The 23,110-nt window shown below is 46.7% G+C and overlaps 1 protein-coding gene across 4 annotated transcripts in view; it reads right to left on the minus strand.

The window, feature by feature from the left end:
- LOC111859665 (FERM, ARHGEF and pleckstrin domain-containing protein 1-like) overlaps positions 1 to 23,110 on the minus strand; it is a 59,303-nt gene that overhangs the window by 8,896 nt on the left and 27,297 nt on the right. For 2 of the 4 annotated variants that reach the window (XM_023842555.2, XM_023842552.2), the window contains exons 3-17: positions 15,127 to 15,231; positions 14,751 to 14,793; positions 14,170 to 14,248; positions 12,015 to 12,112; positions 11,264 to 11,378; positions 10,137 to 10,284; positions 9,335 to 9,430; positions 8,280 to 8,446; positions 8,099 to 8,167; positions 7,562 to 7,634; positions 7,084 to 7,288; positions 3,544 to 3,734; positions 3,015 to 3,104; positions 2,314 to 2,447; positions 1,035 to 1,116 (exon numbers count right to left, since the gene is read on the minus strand). In XM_023842555.2, coding sequence (XP_023698323.2) covers positions 1,035 to 1,116; positions 2,314 to 2,447; positions 3,015 to 3,104; positions 3,544 to 3,734; positions 7,084 to 7,288; positions 7,562 to 7,634; positions 8,099 to 8,167; positions 8,280 to 8,446; positions 9,335 to 9,430; positions 10,137 to 10,284; positions 11,264 to 11,378; positions 12,015 to 12,112; positions 14,170 to 14,248; positions 14,751 to 14,793; positions 15,127 to 15,231 — 1,695 coding nt within the window. The remainder of the gene's footprint in view (positions 1 to 1,034; positions 1,117 to 2,313; positions 2,448 to 3,014; positions 3,105 to 3,543; positions 3,735 to 7,083; positions 7,289 to 7,561; positions 7,635 to 8,098; positions 8,168 to 8,279; positions 8,447 to 9,334; positions 9,431 to 10,136; positions 10,285 to 11,263; positions 11,379 to 12,014; positions 12,113 to 14,169; positions 14,249 to 14,750; positions 14,794 to 15,126; positions 15,232 to 23,110) is intronic. The other 2 variants (XM_023842553.2, XM_023842556.2) reach the window with 2 other exon arrangements.

Below are 23,110 nucleotides of genomic sequence, written 5' to 3' on the forward strand. Positions count from 1 at the left end.
CTCAGAGTAACCCACTCGCACTGTGCTCATCTCTCTCCATGATGCTGCTGTTTTCGAGTCAAATCTACACCCTTTGCAAGCACTCAGTAGGAAGCCACTGTATAAAAACTCAACTGAACTCAAAAGCTCAACTAAACTTGAACTGATGTCACCTGATATCATGAGTGTACGACTTATGAGTATAATTCTCCAAGTTTCAGGTTGTATTGTTTCTGCAGAGAGGGAATAATTTCCTGGTGTATTTTCTGTCCTGTTCCCCGCCCACCTCTGTAGCCGTGTACTGGAAGGGCCCACTGCCTGCACATAGCTGAACATCACCTACTCTGAAGGCCAAACACTCCCACAAAAAATCTCCATGTATGTGCAGTTCTACATTAAAACCTCAATCACAGGCATGATGGGATCCCGGAGACCTGCTGGGCATGAACAGAGCAGGCTTCTTTCACAGTGAGAATTCAGTGAGGAATGTCGGTGGGCCATGGTTTTGTAAGGATCTATTTCATGGTTGCGCACTGTGGCCTACACATCGCATAGGTTGACCTCACAAGCTGAAAGCCACATGCAGCAAGACAGGCCGAGCTCCTTTAGTTCAGGGGGCGTCTTCATACGAGCTCAGAGCGACACGCAGCGCGACAGGCCGAGCACCTTTAGTTTGCTTCATACGAGCTCAGAGCGACACGCAGCGCGACAGGCCGAGCACCTTTAGTTTGCTTCATACGAGCTCAGAGCGACACGCAGCGCGACAGGCCGAGCACCTTTAGTTTGCTTCATACGAGCTCAGAGCGACACGCAGCGCGACAGGCCGAGCACCTTTAGTTTGCTTCATACGAGCTCAGAGCGACACGCAGCGCGACAGGCCGAGCACCTTTAGTTTGCTTCATACGAGCTGACATCGTCCATCCCACTTCAGCTACCTTTGTGGCATTAACAGCCCCTTCCATCGAGTGACCTGGATGTAAATTACTGGGAATACTGCACTTATTTTCCCTCTCTGTCACCCTACATTTAACATTAATGTTGCATTAGATCCTCACCTTTATGACCTGGATATTCTTCAGCATGACATCACCGATGCGCTGGTAGTCACCTTTGATGTGAGCGTTGGAGCGGCCTTCCCTGTGGTGAGCAAGCAGACTCCAGTTAGAGCCACTAGCCATTCTGCCACCTCCTCCTTCTACCAGGCATACGGTTTGGGTCCCGTTAAGATTTTGAAACAATACAGCTTTGTTCATGAAATTAAGTCTTGGATGTAGTCCTGTGTACATTTACCACTGAAACATCTGGCATCCATCAATGGCGTACACAGAATATTTTAACAAGTGCACTTCTGCAGCTTGGCCAGCAGATGTCACTGTGCACTCTGTTTCTTCTTACAGCACTTACACTAGCATCAATCTTTCTGCCATGTGGCTTAATTTCCCTGAAATTACTCATTACTAATCCCAACATGAATCCATCTAAACTTTCAAACAGGGATCGGATGCAGAGTGAGAGGAGTACGAGGGCCAGGTTCGAAAGCATTTAATTCTACAGGTTGCAATCCATAACAGCTGCAAACTGCTCAGAGCTATTTTACTATCTGTATTGCTTCGGATTACATGACACTGCTAACTGCCATCAAACCACATATGTACTTGTGTCCCTCTATACTAAGGCACTTTTTAAAGCGGATTATCAAGTGCATGCTGGGAAATGGCACTAATGGCAAGCGAGACCTGAGAGCCAGTGGCGAGCTGCGTCTGTCAGTGTTCCATTTCTCAGCAGTGGATATTATGACATTCTCCGTCACACTCTCGAGATTTCGGGAGGAAGTACGCGAACGGGCAGAGAGGAGCAAACGCCAGGGGAGGGGGGCGTAGGAGAGGGTGTGCGACGAGGCCATCTTAACTGTTCGGCTGTTGCCATGGAAACAACTGCAGCGCGTCATCCATTCCCCGGGCTGCTGTGATGCATCCTTTCGGCAGTGCACGAGGAGTTACGACTGAGGCCTCGCAAAAGCCAAAGCAGTCCTAGCGACCCAATTAGTGACCCAGGCCCAGTCGGGAAGGGCTCATGGTCAAGAGAAGGGAGCAAACCACGTATGAAACAGGAGGTCCAGCAAAAGGAGAACGATCTCCTCATGGGAATCGAGGAGGACACAGCCCTATGATTGCTGTTTTAATGATAGCATCATTTATTAAAGCTACAGCCATTCCGGAGATACAGTCTCTCAGTGTACAATACATCTTCCAGACAATGTGTCCCAATGTGCATTAGTGTGACCAATGTAACAGCTGAAGAACGCCCACCCCAGCCCCCATGCCCTGTTCTCACCACAGAGCCAGCCTCTGCTCCACCTCCTTGAGATAGCCTGTGTGGAACTTGTGGACAGGCACAAAATGGGAGGAGACGTGGTCCCTCACAGAGTCCGGCACAACATCCTCCTTTGCGATGAGGTTCTGAAAAGACTGAGAGGATGGGTGAGGAGATGCAGGATCTTCTCACGAATGGGCACAGATACTCTGTAATTCATGAAGGTCTGCCCACTGCCTTATGATAGCCCAGGAGTCTGCTCTGCCCACTGTAAGAACACGTATGTGTCCATGCTGGAAGCCTCATCATCACTGCCACAGCAGCTGTGTGGTGGGGGTGTGCGTGGGGGGGGGGGGGGGGGGGGGGGGGAGTGGACTGTAGTACAACACCAAAACCACCCATTTCCTTCTTTTCCTTGCAAGTTGCTGGCAGAACTCCCAAGGATTTCATGCGCTTGTTCAAACAGGAAATTCAGGGTAGTCGAGTTTTCTGGGAGAATCTAACTGACTGAATGAACAACTGAAGGGGAGGACAATGTGGTCTGAGGAAGGATTGTTAGAGAAAAGTGAGAAATAACGATATGTCAGATTGTGTGCCTGACAGATATAAGCTTTTCCAATGCTCACTTGTACTGCTCACTGCCCACACAGCACTGAGAAGGAAACAAGTCATTTTCATCTGGCTCTGAGGGGACAGCACTGTCCACCCCCAGCGATTCTTACCACAGTGATAACCTCCAGGTCCTTCAAAAATGTCCTCTCTGTCATCAGTAGCTCCTTGGCAATGAAGTAGGCCTTGTCAGTGGGGAATCTCTGGAGAAAGGGGGAGCTTAGTAAAGATCACAAATATGGATGTTGTGAGATGGAGGTGTGTGTGATGAAATGCATTGAGATGGATCAGGTCAGGTGGGGAAGATGGTGGCACAGGAGGTAGTGCTACACATGGTGCAGGTTGCAGGTTCGAGCCCTGGTTCTTCCTGACCCCATCAAAGTGTCCTTGAGCAAGACACTGAACCCTAAATTGCTCCCAGTGTGCAGGTTGGTGCCTTGCATGGCAGCCTCCGCCACTGGTGTATGGATGGGTGAATGTGAGGCATAAATTGTAAAGCACTTTGAGTACTCGTAGGAGTAGAAAAAGCGCTATATAAACGCAGTCCATTTTATGTAGGTCAAGTGGGGCAACACAGTCATACAGGCTAAGACCACCAGCCCCAAAATGCTGAGCTGATCTGGCATTCCAGCTGACACAAACCTTCCTCCAGGCCTCTTCCTCCTCATCGGTGCGCATGCAGCCCATGTCGTTCAACTGAGGACTCGTGAGCAGGGAAGGAGGTTTCCCGTCTGGGCTGTGACCGGCCACCGAGGCTGGTTTCTGCCCATTGACCAAACCCTGGGAGGTCACCGAGGAGTCTGAGAGCCAAGGACTGTTTACAGCTGGTGCTGCTGGGAGGACAGGAAGGGAATTTTAAAAAGACTGAGGACAGCCTTCTGTATGGACAACTCACAAGCCAATCTAACCTAAAGAGTGTCTACAAAAGATCAATCACTCTTCAAGCATCAGTAGCTGAGATACGTCTAGACTTCAGGCCCAAAGGCATAACTGGTGGTAATCTTCAATGGAGGCTTGGTTTACCACCTTTAAGCAGGACATCTGAATCCACAGACAGCTACGCAACATGCTGCCATGCTACATCTGCTAAAATAGCAGCCTAAATACTTGCCTGTCACTCTTTCTCCTTCCTTAGAATGGCCCATGACAGCCTGGATGAAACGGTTATTAATGTGCCAGGTCACCAAGACAGGTCTAGGGCTATGGAAGCAGACAGCTTCCCTGGTGGAGATGGTGCAGTCGGCTCGCATGCAAATCCACACATGCATACACATGTTCAACACACATAGCCTAACAGGCTAAAGGCAGCCGTCTACCTACGACGCCACAGGCAAAAGCACATAAGGGGCCATGGGTATCTACTCTATATCACAACGTTTGGGGTTCACAGTCTGTCTGTCTCAAAGGTAAACCATCAATGTTGAATAGGGTGAAAAAGTGAAGACATTTCACTGAAAACATCTAAAATATTTACTAAAAAGGATCCAGAAAACTGAAGATTCAAAAATGTGCCAAAAGGTACATAAATGATTTGGGTACCACCACAGAATTGGGTGACCATATGTCCTATTTTTCACAGCCTGGGACCTAAAAATGCCTGTAATGTCTAGGATTTCTCTTTGATTCACGTTGACCTTTGCTTTCTACAGTTGGAATACTTTGTGTACATATTGTCTTCTTTTTAGAAAGGTAAAATATATAGTCACCCAACCACAGAAGTCCTTTATGAAAGCCAAGCAAGGCTGGACCTTTAATAACAGTCCTTTCTTTGAATTTCATTTTTTAAAACCATTTCATTGAACAAACTTTATGAAGCAGACAGGCCCATTCCACCAGCAGCTGTTAGATACAGCTCCTGCATGAACAAGCACACACTCACATCTGTGCTGTTCACAGTGTGTGTCACCTTGCAGTAAACAAACAACTGGGAAAAAAATTAAGTCCAACCATGTAACACTAGCTAATTCCAGTACAAGATTCTAATTAAATTATTAAATTATTAAAAGAAAACTGGTTAGCGTCTAGTCAACAAAACGAGAGAGCGATCACTCTTCGGGAACTATATTGCAATCTGACCTTGTGACCCCTAGGCATATATAACTCATCGTTGCTTCAGTTGAAAAATATGGCACCAGACAATAAAAACAGTGCTCTGCTTGATCCTGAAGCGATGAAAAGGTGGGAGAACAGAGCAGAGATCAAGGAACAGCAAGGTCTCGAACAGACGGCATCAAACACACAGTCGTAAGCCACGGTTTTATAGGAATTAGACAAATCAGTCTAGTGCAAGATGTATTTTTTTTAACGAAATCGTTTTCTTGGTCAAATCATTTGTCATTCCTCTAGCATGGCAGACATCCAGGAAGAGCTCTAACCAAACTAAAAGCAGAGTCTGAAACTGTCAACAAAGAGACAAAGCATTGTGGGTACAGGAGAGAGGAGGAGGGCATTCTCAGTCACACCCTCAAGAGACAAAGGGTGTACGTGTGAGGTTATGGGCACACATGCTTATGTACTTTCACCCCTGGTGAATGTATTACCTTGTACACCAGTGTATCCTGATAAGATGTCAGGAGTAAAACCTGTGCAATGCTGCCCATCTTTGGAAATTCTCTGATATCAGTATTTACAGTCCTGCTTCTCCCAGATAATGAAGACTCACTACAGAGTGTGACTGAAGACTTCAGTCGCGCTCCGCTCTGCATCAGCTTAAGAGGCCATCCCGAAACACGGCAGGAAATGGCTCCCCCACGCTTAGCCCGGCCTCCCGGCCCAGTCAGCAGTTTTCCAAAGCTGCACACTGTCACTACCATGGCTAATAACATTACTTATCACTCTGGACTAAGAGATCAAAAGATGAAGCTTTCTTTAGCCATGAAAGATGGCAAGACCAATCCCAGAGCTGCAGACCCTGTCATATAACTGCTACTCTAACAGAGGGCCATAATTAAAACCCAACTTCAGTTTGAAGGATTTGTCACCCTGCCTAAGTAATCAGTAATTCAGCACAACCTCGCTAGCAGAATTTAAACCAAAAAGGCAACCATCATGTTTCCATCTTCTGTGCCCTGGAAAAACGACACACCGGGCGTTCCTCTTCTGCTTGCCATAAATACAAATCGCTATGACCATCTTCTCATTGCACTGCCACTTTCACATACCATGCAGACCCTTTAAAAACCCAAGCTGGACAAACTATCTCATCGAATATTCTCTGGCACTCTGACCACAAAAGGCCAAGAGTAACTGCCTGTCAACATCCACAGATGCCATCTTGAAGGCCTGCAGCCTAAACCCTGAAGGCCTGACTGTCCTTGCTGCTGCAGGTAATGGCCATGTCCCCTTCCAGATGCAGGTTTGCAAATGGGAGGTCTTTGCCAGCCTAACACTGAGGGCCGGAGTACGTACAGCAAGGGCAAACACACTTGTGGACTCTGATTTCAGAATTGCTGGACCTAGCACCGGTGCTGAGGGAGCAGTCAACCCTATGGCCTCTGCCAGGTGGGTCAAACAAGCGCTGAGTGGTGCTGCGCCCCCAGCAACACTCTGGGGACCCTGTCCAGTCGGCTCTGGAGGCCAGGGCCGGGGGCTGGATGGACGTAGCATGACTAAGGATGTGGGGGTTAGAGGTGGAGGGGGCCCCCAGGTCTGGGAACCTCTGAGAACAGGGTAAATCATCCCGATAGCAGGGGCTGTCGCTCCAGAGGCTGGCCCAGGAGACACGCCTGCCCCTCTCACTGCTGTTGCCGAGAGGCTCGTCTCGGTAAACGGGGCTCGCAGCCTGTCTGGAGCTCCCTCTCCTGGCCATGTGATGGGCTGCCAGGGGGCTTCTCCGGTTTGAGGCCAGGAAAATCTCATCCACCAGGGCATTGGAGGTGGGGGCAGAGCTTGGCCTGCGGCCACAAAGCAAAATGTCTTGCGGCTTGTTGTCCCGAGCCAGGCCAGGTGGCCGGACACAGCAGGAAAGGGACTCGCTGTAGTTAAACCTCCAAGCAGGACGCTCCCGCCCCTGTCCATAAGCCCTGTTTACACCCCCAGACCAGGTTTCCAGCCTGCCCCTGTGACGGCCAAGCATGGAGGAGGTGGAGCTGCCTCCATGTATGGCGTACTCGCTGTCTATGTCAATCTCATCCATATACGGGATGTAGAAGCCATGGACCAGGGTGGCCCGGGATGTCGGACCTGTGCTCGGATTCTCCGTCAGCTGCCTGGCGGGTGATGCCTGTCTCCGGCCCTCCGCCGCTGCGCCCACCCCATCCTCTGGCCCAATGGGCCGCGCCGGGCTGCTATGCTCTCGTGAGGCTCCTGAGCCATGGCCACCAGCCAAGGAAGAGCTGCGGCGATGCTGGGAGTCGGGCTGGTCTGCTGAGGAGCAGACCTCACTAAGCTGTGGAGAGAGGGGGTGGGAAAAAGAGAGAGTGAGAGTGAGCGAGAGAGAGAGAGAGCGAGAGAGAGGGCAATAAGAGGCAAGGATTGAACAAGGCTATTAGCTTCAGACTAACACTTCTACTGAAACATGTAACAATGAGTTACATTCCTAACTCAGTATTCAGCTCCCTGTCCTCTACAGAAGCACAGCTGAAACCTGGATCACAACAGACACAACAAATACAGACAGCTCAGCCAATGCGACAATCATGACGAAGGAAATGCGACTGACTTCGTTTGGAGCTTCAGCCTGCAGCAGGGGGGAGCAGGGCTGTCTGCAAACAGACTGGACCTTGCTGTGTTTCCTGGGAGGGAGGAGAGAAGCATACAATCACCCCCCCCAAAGCCAAGGGCCAGGCCAGCACCTCCTAGGGTTAGGGTGTCTGCTTCACAGGACAGGAGTCGCTTGGTGTGAGGAAATCAAAGGTTTTTTTTAATGCACACTCTGCCAGTGAGAACCATCATAAAACTGACACACACCGACAAGCACACGCATGAACACAAACTTTAATGCTATTCTATGGCATTATTAGGCTTAAAAGAATCAGCAAACATATCTGGCTGCTTAAAATTAAGAAAGCCTGTACACAATTTAACTGATGCGGTAATCAGGACTTCAGTAAAATCACCTTAAAGGGACTTTAGTAATATCAACCCCATAGAGATCAGTCTTTTTTAACAAAGACATAAGGTAACATTAAATAAAAGGCTGAGGACTTGCACCCCCAAAGGGGCCAGTAATACAATGTGGTCTGAAATGAAGTCTCACCTCTGAAAGGGGACCTTTTTAAACTCGGAGTCCTTGGCGTACTCGATGACCTGCTTCTGTGTGCGCCCGCTGGACGGGGGCAGCAGGCGGAATGAGAATCATGCAGGTAAAACCCAGCTTCACACACCAGCAATGACCTGCAAAAATGCAGGGCCCAGTCTCCACGGCCGGTCAGCTCTACCTGAACCTGAAGGAGGAGCCCCTCGTGAAGAGCACCGGCTTGGGCTTGGGCTTGGGCTCCTCGAGAAGCCGGAAGAAGGCGTGGTACTCCACACATATCTTCCAAAAGGCCTTACAGCAATCCCGGCTCAGCATCAGGAACTCCAGCACGTCCTGGCATACACTGCGCTGTAGGGGGTGGTCAAGAGCAGACACACGGACCGTGTTCAGGCAGGGACAGGAGGATGCCACAGACCACGCATAGCCCTCTCTGCCACTGTCAGGCTGGTCACCGTTTCTTTTTTGAGGGTTTTACTTTGACATCTCTCAACGCACAATCTCATTTTTAGACCGGTTTCTCTGGTCCACGGGGACCACCACACAGTCCCCCTATATGTATTTGATTATCTAACAATGAAAACAAAAATTGTTTTACATTAGCAGTAACATTACTTGGTTGACCTAGTGTCATATTTTCCTTAATAGTCTGGGAAAAAAAAGTTTTCCATAATGATCACATTTATCCAAAAAACTTGTATGTGACTCCAAGTTCAAAATGTAGAGGTGGAACCAGAATGGGAAAAATAAACACACAAACAGAGCATTTGGAAAGACATCATCACTGCACTGTGGTTGGTAGTTTTTTTTAATTAATTTTGAGTTAAGGACTTTGAATTAATTAGAAAGAATTCCTTTCTAGGATGGCATTTCCAACACACATTAAGTCAGAACTTCCTGGTTTAATCTGGGGCATAGAGCTTAAATCAGTCCCAAATGCCACATGGGCTCAAGTTAAAATCCAGCTGTATACGTCAACTACAGACTCTGAGAAGCACAAAATGTCCCCCTTAACATTTTTAAACACATGCCTAAAAAACCTTTGTAGTCATGTTTAATGAGATATTTTGCATTTTCAAAAGTAATTCTATCACTCAGAACATTTGTATGGCAATTTGTATGAGCATATTATTTCAGCAGATTCAAAAGATTTGAGATGGCTTGTGAGTCAAGCAAAGATTTCATTTCACCAGATACACCCCCCCTTGGCATGGTGGTCTCTGTGGCGACCAAACATACGTTGGGATCCAGTCGCAGTTTGATGAGGAAACGTTTCCTCTTGAAGCTCAGCTTGCGAACTTTGGACCAGTTGAAGGCGTTGATCTTCGTTTGCCCCTTCAGGTGACACAGGAAGAAAGCTGGAGTCCCTCATATGTCACAGGAAAATAAGAACTCCCTTCATCTACCATGAGACCTGCAACTTTTATCAGAAACTGTATGGGGACAACAACCCAGTCTACAGAGTGGGTAAACTTTCTTTTTTGCTTTTTTGGACTGATGGATGATGTTAAACCACCATAAATATTTCTGTCCATCCACCCATCCATACATAACTGCTTTTCCAGGGATGTGGTGAATCACAGTTGCATTTTTTTGGTCCTCTGCTTAGAAGTTGACTAACCAGAGATTTCGCAGAGAAGGATGCTTGTGTTTTCTTTCATTTACTAATGTGGAAAATCATCCCAGTTAAGGTCTAGTTTCATGTCACAAAAGCCATCAACCACAATAACCATAAATAAAAAAGTAAACTCTGACCTCAGGCCAAGATACAGAATAAAGAGCATATTCTGTGCAGAGACATTGCTAGGATCTTAGGACATCAGAGTCATAGCCCAGAGACATAATCTGCCCAAGATTATCATGCTGAATTCCCTCCTTCTGAAGCTACTATGATCATAGTCTTATGAAGCTTTTGGAAATGTAGCCCTGGACTTGGACTGTGGTGATATACTGAAAACAAGCCATTTGAGACTCATGTGAGAGAATTCATTCAGGGCTGAAGCTGGTGATGTGTCTGGTTCTGTGAAGCCTGTGGAGTCACCTGGAAGACGAGGATGCCCGTATGAGCCACCGCCAGGCTCAGCTTAGTGTTCTCCTTGTCCTTTGCAGGGTGCAGGCGAATCCCGTACATCTCCAGCCTGCGGGCGATTTCCAGCAGCTGGTAGTCAGATTCTGCTGGGTTCTGCCCCCTGAGGAATGACACAGAGGGGGAGGAGCATCATTGTAGGAAGGCTCACCTTCTCGGGCCTGAATCGGCACTCATAACTCAGCACAAGTCATCAGTTCACCGATTTTATATGGACTTTTCTTGGCAGAAGAAATGACTTAAGCCCCATCAGATATCTGAGTGACGTTTACGTCACAGTCGCTTATGTGTCCAGTGAAAAGAGCACCATACACTGAAAGCCAGCCCTTTTGTTCTCTGAAATACGGACAGCACTTGGTGTTAATGGAGAAGAAGATGGTGAAAAGGTGAGAAATGCAGAAGACAGTCCATAGAGTCCCCATGACTGGGGCTCAAGCCCTGGGGATACAAAGTAAGGAGGTGAGGAATAACACAGGAAGAAAGAGTGAGGAGGTTCAGAAGAATACATGGGAGAGAAACATTAATAATATAAAAGTAAGGAGGACAGCAGGAAGTGAATAATTTGATGGAGCCGAATCAGAGGGGGTGGACTCAGGAGTTTGGAAAATCCTTAGGAAAGGTTTTCTTATTCAGGAAAAAAACACAAATGTAAAAAGATCAAATGTAAGGGGGTATCTGCTGGGGTCCTAGTCAAGGACAGCAAAGACAATGAGCAACCTAAAAAAGCAGAGGGTCATTGTGACACCCCCACCACACCACAAAGCCTGAAGTCAGTCACAAATATAATCAGGCATTCTGGGAAGCAATCAGCTGTACGGTAAGGGGGTGTCTCCTCGGTGACATGCTGCTCCCAGGTGATGTGGCGGGATTTTTTTTCCTTGCTTCCTCCAATGAATTTTAATGGATTTTTAATAATCTCTGGGGTGGGGGGCAGAAGGAGGTGGTGAGCCTGAAATCCTGGGGCTGATGGAGTGGCTGAAGCTGATGGAGCCATGCACACACGCTCATACATGCAATCACGCGCACACACATGCACACACATGCGCACACACATGCGCACACTGGTTAGCTACTCAGCTCACACGTGCTTGTGGTGGAATTCCAAGATCCGGTCCAGCAGGCTCTCCTGGTTGGGAATGTACTGGTTGTCGAGGAGCTGCTGTCTGCTCTGGGCTTCATCAAAGTCCCCCATCTCGGCTGGGGAAAGAAAGAGGAGATGGAATTAAGGGGAGAAAGGAACCTTCAACGAGCAAAGGGTCCTTTAAGAGAAGGTTTTATGTTTTAAACGATCCAAACTGAATGATTTTCCCACTGATAGAGTGACACACAAAGCACATCTGAGCCAGGACTACCAGACCACCAATGGTGAAGGATGTCAATCCCAAGAGACTTAACACTGCTACACAACATCAACCCAGTTTGCCCGTTTGTTCTCCTTAAGGGCAGACGGGTGGATGGGGCCAACTTTTCTGTGGGGGTGGCTCCCTTGTGTAAATCTTTTGACTAAAGTTGTTCTACAGCAGTCATCCAGCTTTCACTATGGAAGATTGGGTGTGTAACCATGGCAACTAAGTTATTTGCAGGGAGCGCTGAAGATATGACCATAAGACTGCAGGTTCAAATTTTTGATTTTCAAGCAAAATACAAGGTGCACTATGCCACCGCAAGGTGCACTATGAATTTGTCTTTGATTTGATAATACAATGAGCAAATAAATTACCAAAATCTGTTCCTAACAAAGTGGCAGACATCGTCTCATGGTTTCAAACAGGAGATGCTAATTCCAGTGTCCCCTACCCAAACGACTGGCCCATTACATTGGGAATGACTTACACTGGATGATGTGGGAGACCAGCAGGGCGGCGCTGCTGTCATTGCACACTAGGCGCCCACTGGCCAGGTCCTGCTTGATCTGGAGGGCAAACAGGTACCTGAGGGAGATAAGCAGGTAGATTGGGGGGTGGGATAGTGCGAGGCAGCCATAAGATGGATCACCAAGCACTGAATTCGCCTTCCTGACATGGGGACATACTGCCGGTCAGGCTTAAACACGTAAAGGTCACGCAAACAAAGGAACAATCAACAGTGACCTTGTTGCAAAAGTAGCAGTTACTAATGAGACACTCCTGGCACCAGAGCCCCCCCCCCCCCCACAGACACAGAACAGCTGTTGCCACAGCTGTACAGACCCCCGTGATGGGAGCGGCCGTTGCCTGGCCTGGCGACACACTTCAAGCTTCCCCCACATGCAGAATGAAAATGCAAAATGGCGCCACAGGCTTTGTTTAGGAAGCCGTTAGGTGTTAAACTCCCGCTGACAAGCCCTCAAGCATGAACCATGCAGACATTCTTCCGAGCGGGGAAACGGCGCCAGAAGGATGGTGCTTACCGCAGCAAAAACCATCAGGATAAAGGGATAGTCTTTTATTTTTATTCAACAGAACATTTTTAATATTTCTCCATGGTGACCGTGAAGTAGAACCATTCATCAGCTCATCTGTGCCATGCTGAACCTGCCATTAATGAAGGACTTTCATTATGGACGGAATGGAACTGAGCATGCCATTAAGATGTCCTCATGGGACTGGAACATAATGGAGAGAAGCATTTCAAGGCAGGATCATGTATGAGCGGAATATCTACGCGGGAAGCCTGAGGTTTTTTTTTTTTTTTTTAAATTCCATGACAAGTAATACTTTAATCACTATGAGCACCATGGTTCCTCTATGCCGCATTTACAGATGCTCGCAGGCGGGACGCTGCATAGCACCATGGTTCCTCTACGCCACATTTACAGATGCTCGCAGGCGGGACGCTGCATAGCACCATGGTTCCTCTACGCCACATTTACAGATGCTCGCAGGCGGGACGCTGCATAGCACCATGGTTCCTCTACGTCACATTTACAGATGCTCGCAGGCGGGACGCTGCATAGCACCATGGTTCCTCTATGCCACATTTACAGATGCTCGCAGGCGGGACACTGCATAGCACCATGATCCCTCTACGCCACATTTACAGATGCTCGCAGGCCTCACCGGACATGATTAACAACTTGTCACTCTTAAATTGCTCTGGACAAGTAACAGTTCTTTGATTCCACCAATTAAATATTCACGCTAGGCTGCCACTGGAAGGGAAAAAAATGTCTACTGGGAGTCATTAGCTATGGTGGACTGAAATGACAGGTTTGCTTGGAATACAGACGATATTGTTTTCTGTGGGATAACTCAATCCCCAAGCTCCCAGAAAATCCTCTCCTGTCACTCTGGGCTGCACCGTATACGATAACATGGGATAAAAGTGTGCCATAAAAAAAGATTTCCTTAAAATTTTTACTAGGTTGTTGAGCTTAGATCTGCCAAAAAGGCACATCAGAGGGCCTGAATAATAGGACTCAAATCAAACAACATATTTTAGAATGAATGAAAAAAATGAGAAATGGGGAGTTGGTCCCCATTTCACATGGGAGGGGGGTGGAATTAAACAACCCCAAAAAGACTAAACCATGGCCACCGGGGTAACCTGGTATGAAACACCGCGAGCGCTTAACCGTGGTAAACTGGTATGAAACACGGCGAGCGCTTAACCGTGGTAAACTGGTATGAAACACCGCGAGCGCTTAACCGGGGTAACCTGGTATGAAACACGGCGAGCGCTTAACCGTGGTAAACTGGTATGAAACACGGCGAGCGCTTAACCGGGGTAACCTGGTATGAAACACGGCGAGCGCTTAACCGTGGTAAACTGGTATGAAACACGGCGAGCACTTAACCGGGGTAACCTGGTATGAAACACGGCGAGCGCTTAACCGTGGTAAACTGGTATGAAACACGGCGAGCGCTTAACCGTGGTAAACTGGTATGAAACATGGCGAGCGCTTAACCGGGGTAACCTGGTATGAAACACTGCGAGCGCTTAACTGTGGTAAACTGGTATGAAACACTCCTGTCAGCCATGTCTTCACCCCCCCCTGCCCCTCCCATACCTTGTTAGCTCCTCCAGGAGCTGGGTGTGGTCTGGGGGGAAGAACTTCACCACGAAGTGGAGGAGAGTGCATTTGGGGCCTGCAATGACACACCGTCACACACCAGTGACTGGTGAAACAGCTTCGAGGGTCTTTCATTATGTCTTCACAGTGTATTCAATTAAAGGATTCACCTTCCATGACTTGTGGCCCAAAAAGAAGCTTCAGCAAACCCTTGAAGGCAGGTGCTTCAAGAGGACACACCTTCATTTGTGAGACCAGTACTACCATCGATACCTGGACATTGTTTGTATTTACCCACATGCCCCTTCACAACAGCAGACTAAATATCTTGAAAGTCATTCAGTAAAACCGTAAAACTTAGACTGGAAAGACCAAATTAAGACAAAATTTATTTGCCTCTAGGGGACAGTAAAAAGTGTTTATTTGTGGAGTTTTACATGTTAAGGAGATTCCAGCACAGGGTTTTTACCCTTCAGCAGGTTCCTATTACAGGGTAGTTTGGTGTCTCTGCTAGAGGGATCGACTAAGCTTTCACATCTCTGCCAGAGCCCAGGAGTTTGGCCCATACTGGTACTTACGTTTAACCTGTCTCATGATGGGTTTCACCAGGTCCAACCAGACCTAAGAGAAAAAGGTTAGTGTCAGACACTCGCAGACAATGAAGAGGGGTCACTAGGCTTCTGTTGATGTGTCTGGGCGATAGAGTGCGCTGTTGAAATAGATGGAGATGGACAGAGCCTGTTGTGGATGGAGTTGCAGAATATGATTGTAGTGTGGCACCTGTTGTGTGAGGAAAAATGTGGAAGACAGACCCATAAGTTGCCAATAATAAGGCTAGCTAGCCTTAACAGCTAAACCTGTCGATGCAACCGTGGACGATTTGGCATTAGGAAATCTGATTGCCATGGCTTTCCCACAGCAGGTATCTCTGGATTCCCCAGCCTGCACACTCACAGTCATCTTGCGCCGGTCCTGAAACTCCAGGCCGAAGTAGTCACCCTCGATGAGATTCAGGTGGCTGCACACCAAGTCAAAGAGCAGCTTTCCTGGGGCACGTTGCTGCAAACGAAATGGAGAAACGTGAAATTCAGGAGGACAACTATGCAGCAACCAGGCCTTGTAGAAAATTTCCACTCTTCCATTTGGATTTTTATTTATTTAACGGAAGCAGTACCCAGTGGAGTTCCCTGATTCATTTTTACAGATGTTCCCTATCAGAGTCTTAGATGCAAACACACTGGTCTACATGGCTCCTCCTTCCCAGTAAACTCTTTGCCAGGTTTTAACAAGCTTGGCCTTCTGACCTTCGTGGTCACTGATTTGCTGCAAAATGTGCCCCACTGAGTTTCCTAGCAACATGCCCCACAGACCAAGGTGGTCAATCTCAAATAGAGTGTCTCTTCATAAGACTAGGTGTGCTCAAAGCCAAAGTGTTTCAGGCAGAAATTCCAACAAAATTACAGATTTCTTCGGTCACTAATGAACAATATGCACAGACTCTTTTCATCCTAAATTATAATGTAAAAGTATGCAGTATTGTGATGATCACCACATCACCCAGACACTACAAGATAGAAACAAACTCTAGTTCATCACCATGAAGAAGTTAGGGTTATCTGTACGTCCCTCCTGTGGAGCAGGGTGTACAGAAAAAGCCCAGATGCTAATCACCCAATAAGCTCAGATCTGCTCAGTGACACAGGCTCACCCCTGTGTGTACTGTATGCTGAACCAGCAATGGGGGAACCAGCAATGTGAGATGGGTCCGACCTGGCAGCACTCCTTGGGGGGTGGGGGGGGGGGTGGGGGCACACACGACTGCATGCCTCTGCTGTGCTCATTATTGATCTGCTGAAGACGTCAGGACCCCGGCCTCTTTCTAGCTGGGGTCTCTACCTCTCCCACCAGTCCTCGGAGAGTCCGGGGATAATCAGGCCATAGTAATTCATACTCTCCTTATAGGAAGTGCACAGGCATGATTGAGACCATTCAAAAACCTGTGATTTCAATACCAGTCACATGTCAGCTGCACTTAGGTACAGGCATGAATCCTGTCCATTTTAAGCAGCTTACATAGACACATGCTAACAGGCAATGAGGCAGACATGTGACTATAGTTTGGCTGCATCAAAATGTCAATTCTGATGGGGTATGTTCCCCAACAGCAGTTAAAAAAACCTTCAGGGTCAAATGAGGACAACAGAGGCTAAAACAATGCGGATTTGTGAAGGTGTACTGCCTGGTTGATAAGTGGTGTTGGGCAGAGCAAAATAACTACAATACAAGGCAGAGTGGCAGCCAGCCATTTGCAGCTAAGCTATTAGGGAAAGAGACCTGACACCCCAACCGGGTTCTGAAGAATCTTGAATGAATCAGCACTCCTGTCAGAGGTGGGTCACCTGCTGAGTGACCATGTGAGCAAAGAAACACCAGCACTGTGGTAAGAATAACAGTGCAGAGCCAACTCAGGCTGATGGAACGGCACCGGCCTTGGGATTTAAAAAGAATGAATGGTGTCCGGGTGCGGGAACGAAGCCGCTGTGAGTTACTCTCTCTCAGACCTTCACCTTCATTAGGCGTGAGATGTCTGGCTGTATCATCAGCGGGTAACATAGAGATACACAGATACGCATACACACTGACACAGATACACACACACACACACACACACACACACACACACACACACACACACACTGACACAGATACACATACAGATACATATACACAGATACGCATACACACTGACACAGATACACACACACACACACACACTGACACAGATACACATACAGATACATATACACAGATACACATAAGCACTGACACAGATACACACACACACACACTGACACAGATACACATACAGATACATATACACAGATACACATAAGCACTGACACAGATACACACACACACACACACACACACTGACACACATACAGATACATATACACCGATGCACATAAACACTGACACAGATACACACACACACACTGACACACATACAGACGCACACACACACACACACACAAATGAAAGGTGAAAGACGAGTGATTCCCGTTTGCTAATTCCAACCTTTCTTCCTGACATTTTTTGAAATTGTGGTTAATATGATGACAGAAAGTTCTGGAAAAGGGCCCATCCAAATGCGAGTTACAGTGCCCATGGTGCCAGCATCCCCCAAAGCCCTCCCCCGCCCCCATCCCACATTAACATCATCAGACACCTCCCCAAGCTCTTAACAAAAGTTAGACTGGGGAAAAACCAGCTTTTTGGGCTGGCTGTCAGCCCCCCCGCCACCCTCAGATGATTCCCAAGGACCCTGGCTTATGCCCCCCCACCTGATGCCACCTCTCAGGTCACGGACCAGGCTCCCTCCATACCGAACTCCAACCCCTGCATTATTCCCAGGACAAAAGCGGGGGGGGGGGGGGAATGGGACAGTATTCTTCAGATGTACTCCTCAGCCTTCAGACCATTTAGCGCGTCTCTCCACAGCCACAGACTATGGAGATTAATTTAACAAAAACCCCCTGAGGAACCCCCCACTAGCGGGTTTCAGCAGTGGCACCCCACAATTGGCCTGCTGCTTCCTGTTACTGGGTCAGTGAGATAGGAAAACGGGGCCCTTCCTTAAAAATGAGGGCTGCCCAGAAACGCCTGGACAGCGAATAAAGATAAATGTGGGGCATGACTATGAATGTGGGTCACATTCCCAGTGACTTCACTCTGCAGAAACAAGCATGGATTTTGCATGGGGGATGTCCCAGGCAGGCCCAATCCGGTGACGAACCTCTTCAGTCACCTGTCGCTAGGTCCTGCTCTAATGAGATGCGGGATTCCTTTGTTTGCCTCTTAGCCCAGTGAGAGACCACACAGATACGTCCAGCTCTTGTGGTCCTATTTGTCCATCTGATGCCCATAGAGTTCTCTCTGCTTGTTGTGCCCCCTTTGCCAAGACTGGCGTTTTTGGTGTTTGAATCCTCTCCCCCAGTTAGCTAAACCCCCAAATCCCCATCCTCCTTCTCCGTGTCGCACTTTGTTTTCTTTTTCAATCTCCCCCTGGCACCTCTGAAGATACTCTCATGGTAATTGTTTTTTGGCTAACGATTTAGGCATTTAATTCAAGCGGACAGTCATTAATCATGCCTGTCACTGACCTTTAAGCAATGAAGTAACTTCATTAGCTTGCCAGTATGAGTTATGCTAACATTTATCGTCCATAAACCTGTCTCAAATACGTTAGTCCCATTAAAACATACAACATCTGAAAATGAGTAGTATGCTCCAGAACTCCCTTTGAAAATGGTAAAATAAGAATAACCCCTTCGAGTGGGGGTGGGGGGGGGGGCAGGAAATCTATTCCAGAAGCCTGACATACAGTAGGTGAGAAACAAAGCAGCTTTAATCAAACCCCAGCATGTGAGGGATGACATTCCCCCCAAAAAACATTCGTCACACAACCTCTGGAAGCAATGGCTGCAGCTTTCCTCAGAGTCACATTTTAGTGGGTTAAATGGAACACAGAGGTTTGCAGTCTTGTGTCAGTCAGTCCCAACTATTTTTCAAAAATCAAGTTTGAACGAATGTCAAATGTCACGCAATTCATTCAAATATATTTGAATTCCTGTAACCCTACCCCCCCCCCCCCCAAAAAAAAAAAAACTACAACAGAATCATTCTTTTCAGTATTTTATTAACAACCCATACAATGTCACATTTGGACTAAGCCCCTAACAGGTCAGGGTGGGGAAAAATTATTTTTTTAATAGCTTTGTGTTCCCTCGCAATAGTTTTGCGTTACTAATAATGACTGTACTGTGTCCCTTTAAAACACAACACATAGAATTAACAGACTAATAAGTATAAACCTAAACAATACAAACATATCCAGTTAAATGTGCTTTAAACATTAACCTATGGGGAACAATGCACACAATGTAACTTTCATATGTGTGTTTTTAGACATATTTATTAATAATGGCACTGCGTGCATTCACCGCCAATGACTGTGAACAAGACAGCTGTTGAAGTTGAAGGATACACACAAACAGCAAAATATTAATTAAAGTTCACCTACAAAACAATCTGGAAAACCAAGGGGTATTGCTTGCTTTTGTTAAAAGATATTACAGCCAGAAAAATAAATGCTAACTTTACCGCGGTGTCATAGTTAAGGTTTAAACCAGAAACCACATTCAGTTATATCTCCCGGGGATTCTCGCTTGATAATGTATGTGGGGATAAGCAGCTTTATGCTGAAATATTCCAGAAAGTGAGTTTGACTGTAAACCTTAACTCCAGCATCGAGGTACAGTTAGATTTACAGTTAGCAGTTTTCCGGCTGCGGGAACATGTTTGTATTACAAAGGTGTATCCTTGTTGTCATGTTGCAGCAAATAGCAAGTGGACAAGTGTAGTGGGATTTAGGGGTTCCGTAGACAACAGCAAAATGACAACAAACTTTCTAATGCGCTTATAGGCTACAGGAACACTAACATTCCAATGGGTTAATTATAGTACATATACAGATTTTTCACATCATATCCAAATGAATGTTTGAATATCGGTTAAAAAGTGGCAGCCTGAGTCCCGATGCTCAGAGTGCCTTGGGGGTCACATGGCCTTTGCTTGCTGGAGGACGGCATTCCTCCCCCTCGCTTCTTCTCTCTCATACATAATGCCAGTGTTCATCCAGTGGCTTAATGCTTTAGGATTTTTTGAGGTCTTCTGTCAATAAGCACAGTGTCAGCCTCATAACACACCTGGGACCACAGTCCGTGTCCCAAGGAAAAGAAAATCAATGCATTTCTGCGACCTCAGAGACCACTAGTTCCTGTTTTTCTTTGCCAAGGAAAATTCATTTTTAATGTCACTTGCAGCTAGAACAGTATCAACAGAACAGATCAGTCCGTTACGAGTCCGTGCTGTTTTGGTTCCACACGCTCGTCCCTTGGATGTGTGAACAAACACGTGAGAGAATGAAAAAATTCTCTTGACTTGGTACTAAGCTTTGAGAAACGTCATTGCAAGTCACAACGTTTACTTTGAATCTGAGAAGGAGAAGAACAGGTTTTGCTCCCTTTCCAAGTACAGATCAACGGAAGAAATCAACACAAACACCCATGGACACCGCTGCCCCCCAGACCTGTTTAAAATGATTACATGGATAATGTTCAGGGAAGAGGGCGACCTACAAGGGCGTAATTAGGATTAACCTATCTGATTAAATTAGGGCAGAGCAAAGCTTGTGCAGGTGAACTGATTGCACTGGTAAAAGATTCAATTAAATTTATGTTCTTTCATATAGTCCCTTTCCCAACACGGTTCCCTAAAAGGAATTTTCCCACTGAAGTTCAGGAACCTAGTTCAATTAAATTCAATTCAATTCAATTTATTTTTATATAGCACATTTCACAAAAGTCGTCCCAAGGTGCTTTACATGGATGTGTTGTGATACATTACTACTTCTATCTCTTTTCCTGCACTTCTGTGTAACTTCCTAGCACCAGTACTTGTGTTCAACCAGTCAGAAAGTTTATCGCTAAGCCATGCCCCAGTACTTACTGTATAGTACAAAGTACCAAGTCCAGAGTAGGACCCAGAAGAAGGTTCCAGAACTACCTCTGAGGAATTACAATAAGACAGAGTTCCTGTGGTGGGAACACAACAGAAGAAAGCACCTAAAAGAAAACTATAAGTATTATTGTTTGTGGGCTTTAGGGATTTGAGACCAAAGGCTGCCGACTCCGCACCCAGGAATGTTTTCCAGATCATAATATCAATGACCCTTCACTCGCTGTCCACTCTTTGACAGAACAGTTCACACCGATTCCCAGACCAGTTCACCAGAATGTTCTTTCACTTGCACAAGCACCTGCAAAAAAAAATGATAGAAAAAAGAATCCCTATGGATTCCTTTGCTGACCAATGGCTCATCGAGGGCAAACAGCACAACTCCCAGAATGTCGGAACCCAACCCCTAAGTCATCCAGGCCACTGCTGGATGATTCAATGTCTATTGTGGGTATAGAATGGCTTGCTGGTACTCTGTTGTTAATCCTGTTTAAATCCTCGGGGCCGGATAAATGCTGAATGGCAATGAGTTTAAGGCTTAGCTTGAACAGAAGTCCACTGGACCAAAGAATGCCAGTGGTCATGAGGCAGTTTGTATGACCTCCGGCAGCAGAGCCCTTTCAGACCACAAGGTTTCAGAAAAGCCACTATTTGAAGCCTTTCTTCACGGCTCTGTGCTGAAGCACCTCCCATTTTATCACCCCCACCACCCCTCTACTCTCTGCCCCTGTTTGGATTTACGGAAGACAAAAATCCCCTAAAATAAGGACTCATAAGGTCATTATATTTCTCAATCACAAGCAAATCCCTGGGTTTAAATCTTTTCAATAGCTGGAATTGTCTTCATTCAATAATTTAGATGCATTGTGAGTCTCAACCAATGGAATCCATCTACACCACTGGGCAAAAAAGGGCCAGAGTTTGATGTTGCACAATTTGGGCTTAGCCTATTTTTTTGCCAAGGAGTGTATACATATTTGGTCTTCTTTGTGAAAACGTGGTTGGGCTTCCTCATCTTTTGTCATTTTGAAAAAAAAATATTGGAAGGATTGCTTTGCACAGAGGACCAGAAACACATAGAGGCTGAGGAAGTCCAAAAAGAACACTGGATTCTGGTGACATGATCATAATAGACTCCAGAAGGAATGGTGATCTGGATCCACAGCCTGGGTGATCTGGGTCCGCAGCCAGACTGAACCAGGGCCCTCATTTTTTTATACAAGGTATCAAAGCAGGTGGTAAGTGAAGGCACACAATAGCGGATATGACACTCTGACATTTCAGGTCCTCGTTCAGATGGGCCTGGTGGGGAACAGCCATTTGTGAGGAACCAATAAACAGCCATCCGTGCTCACAGGAACGTGTCTGTGAACGAGCTTAGTGTGATTGAGCACACAAAGCCAGGGAATGTCGCAGTTCAGGATATCATTAATCTGTAGATTAGCACTGGGGCTTCACTGCATGTAAATCGTCTTGGAATTAAGACCAGGGGGCAACAGTTCAGACCAATGGGAACAATGTGACACCCTTGGATGGATGGGAACATTACACAAAGATAGGCTGCATACAAAAAACCGATGTGCGATTGTAACAAGTAGTATGTGACAAACGTTGGGGTAATTTCCTGTTGGCCAGTGTGTAGAATTTGCCAGCTGTCTCACATTTTTCCCCCAACTGTGATTCACAAAGGCCCTAATTGGAAAATGTGGACAAAGGGAAGACGTTAATAAGATTTTAAATAATGTGTCTACCACTCTGTAGCCAGTGCTGAATGTGTTATCTTTCATTACAGGGCTTTTTTTAATCCACAAAAGAAAGATAGATGAATTACTGCTAGTGCTTGAATTGGCATGTTTTTATTGTGAGCGGTGTTTCCCAAAATGCACTGCTACATGCCTGTTTATGGTGCTACGGTTACTGAGAGGGAGAAACCAACGTACTGTGATGCTGAATGTGTGATACTGCAGCAAGCCATGGCACCATCACCTGGAACTTGTCTAGATCGTTGACCAGTGACATGGATGGTGACAGGTAGGTGACACAGCCAGGGAGAAAGAATGATTTTCATAGGGTCTTTTTAAAGTGCTTTGCCTTCCCCTTGGTGGTAAAACACAGCGACCCTTTGCTGGGTCCTAATAAGCCTGCTCTCCCAGATTAGTTACAGATTAAGATTCTGAGAATCTGGGTTTTTCCCTGGAATGTGGATTCTGCCCCCTCAGTTTGAGTGACAGCTCGACAGCTTAAGCTGCAGAAAATGACATTTTATGTTTGTGATTTGAGCTCTGACATTTCAAGTCGTGTCATACGGTGATAAATCCCCTTTTGAAAGCTGAACATCTTTCATCATCTGATATTCCTG

The sequence above is a fragment of the Paramormyrops kingsleyae genome, chromosome 1 (genome assembly GCF_048594095.1).
Source record: "Paramormyrops kingsleyae isolate MSU_618 chromosome 1, PKINGS_0.4, whole genome shotgun sequence".
NCBI lineage: Eukaryota > Metazoa > Chordata > Actinopteri > Osteoglossiformes > Mormyridae > Paramormyrops > Paramormyrops kingsleyae.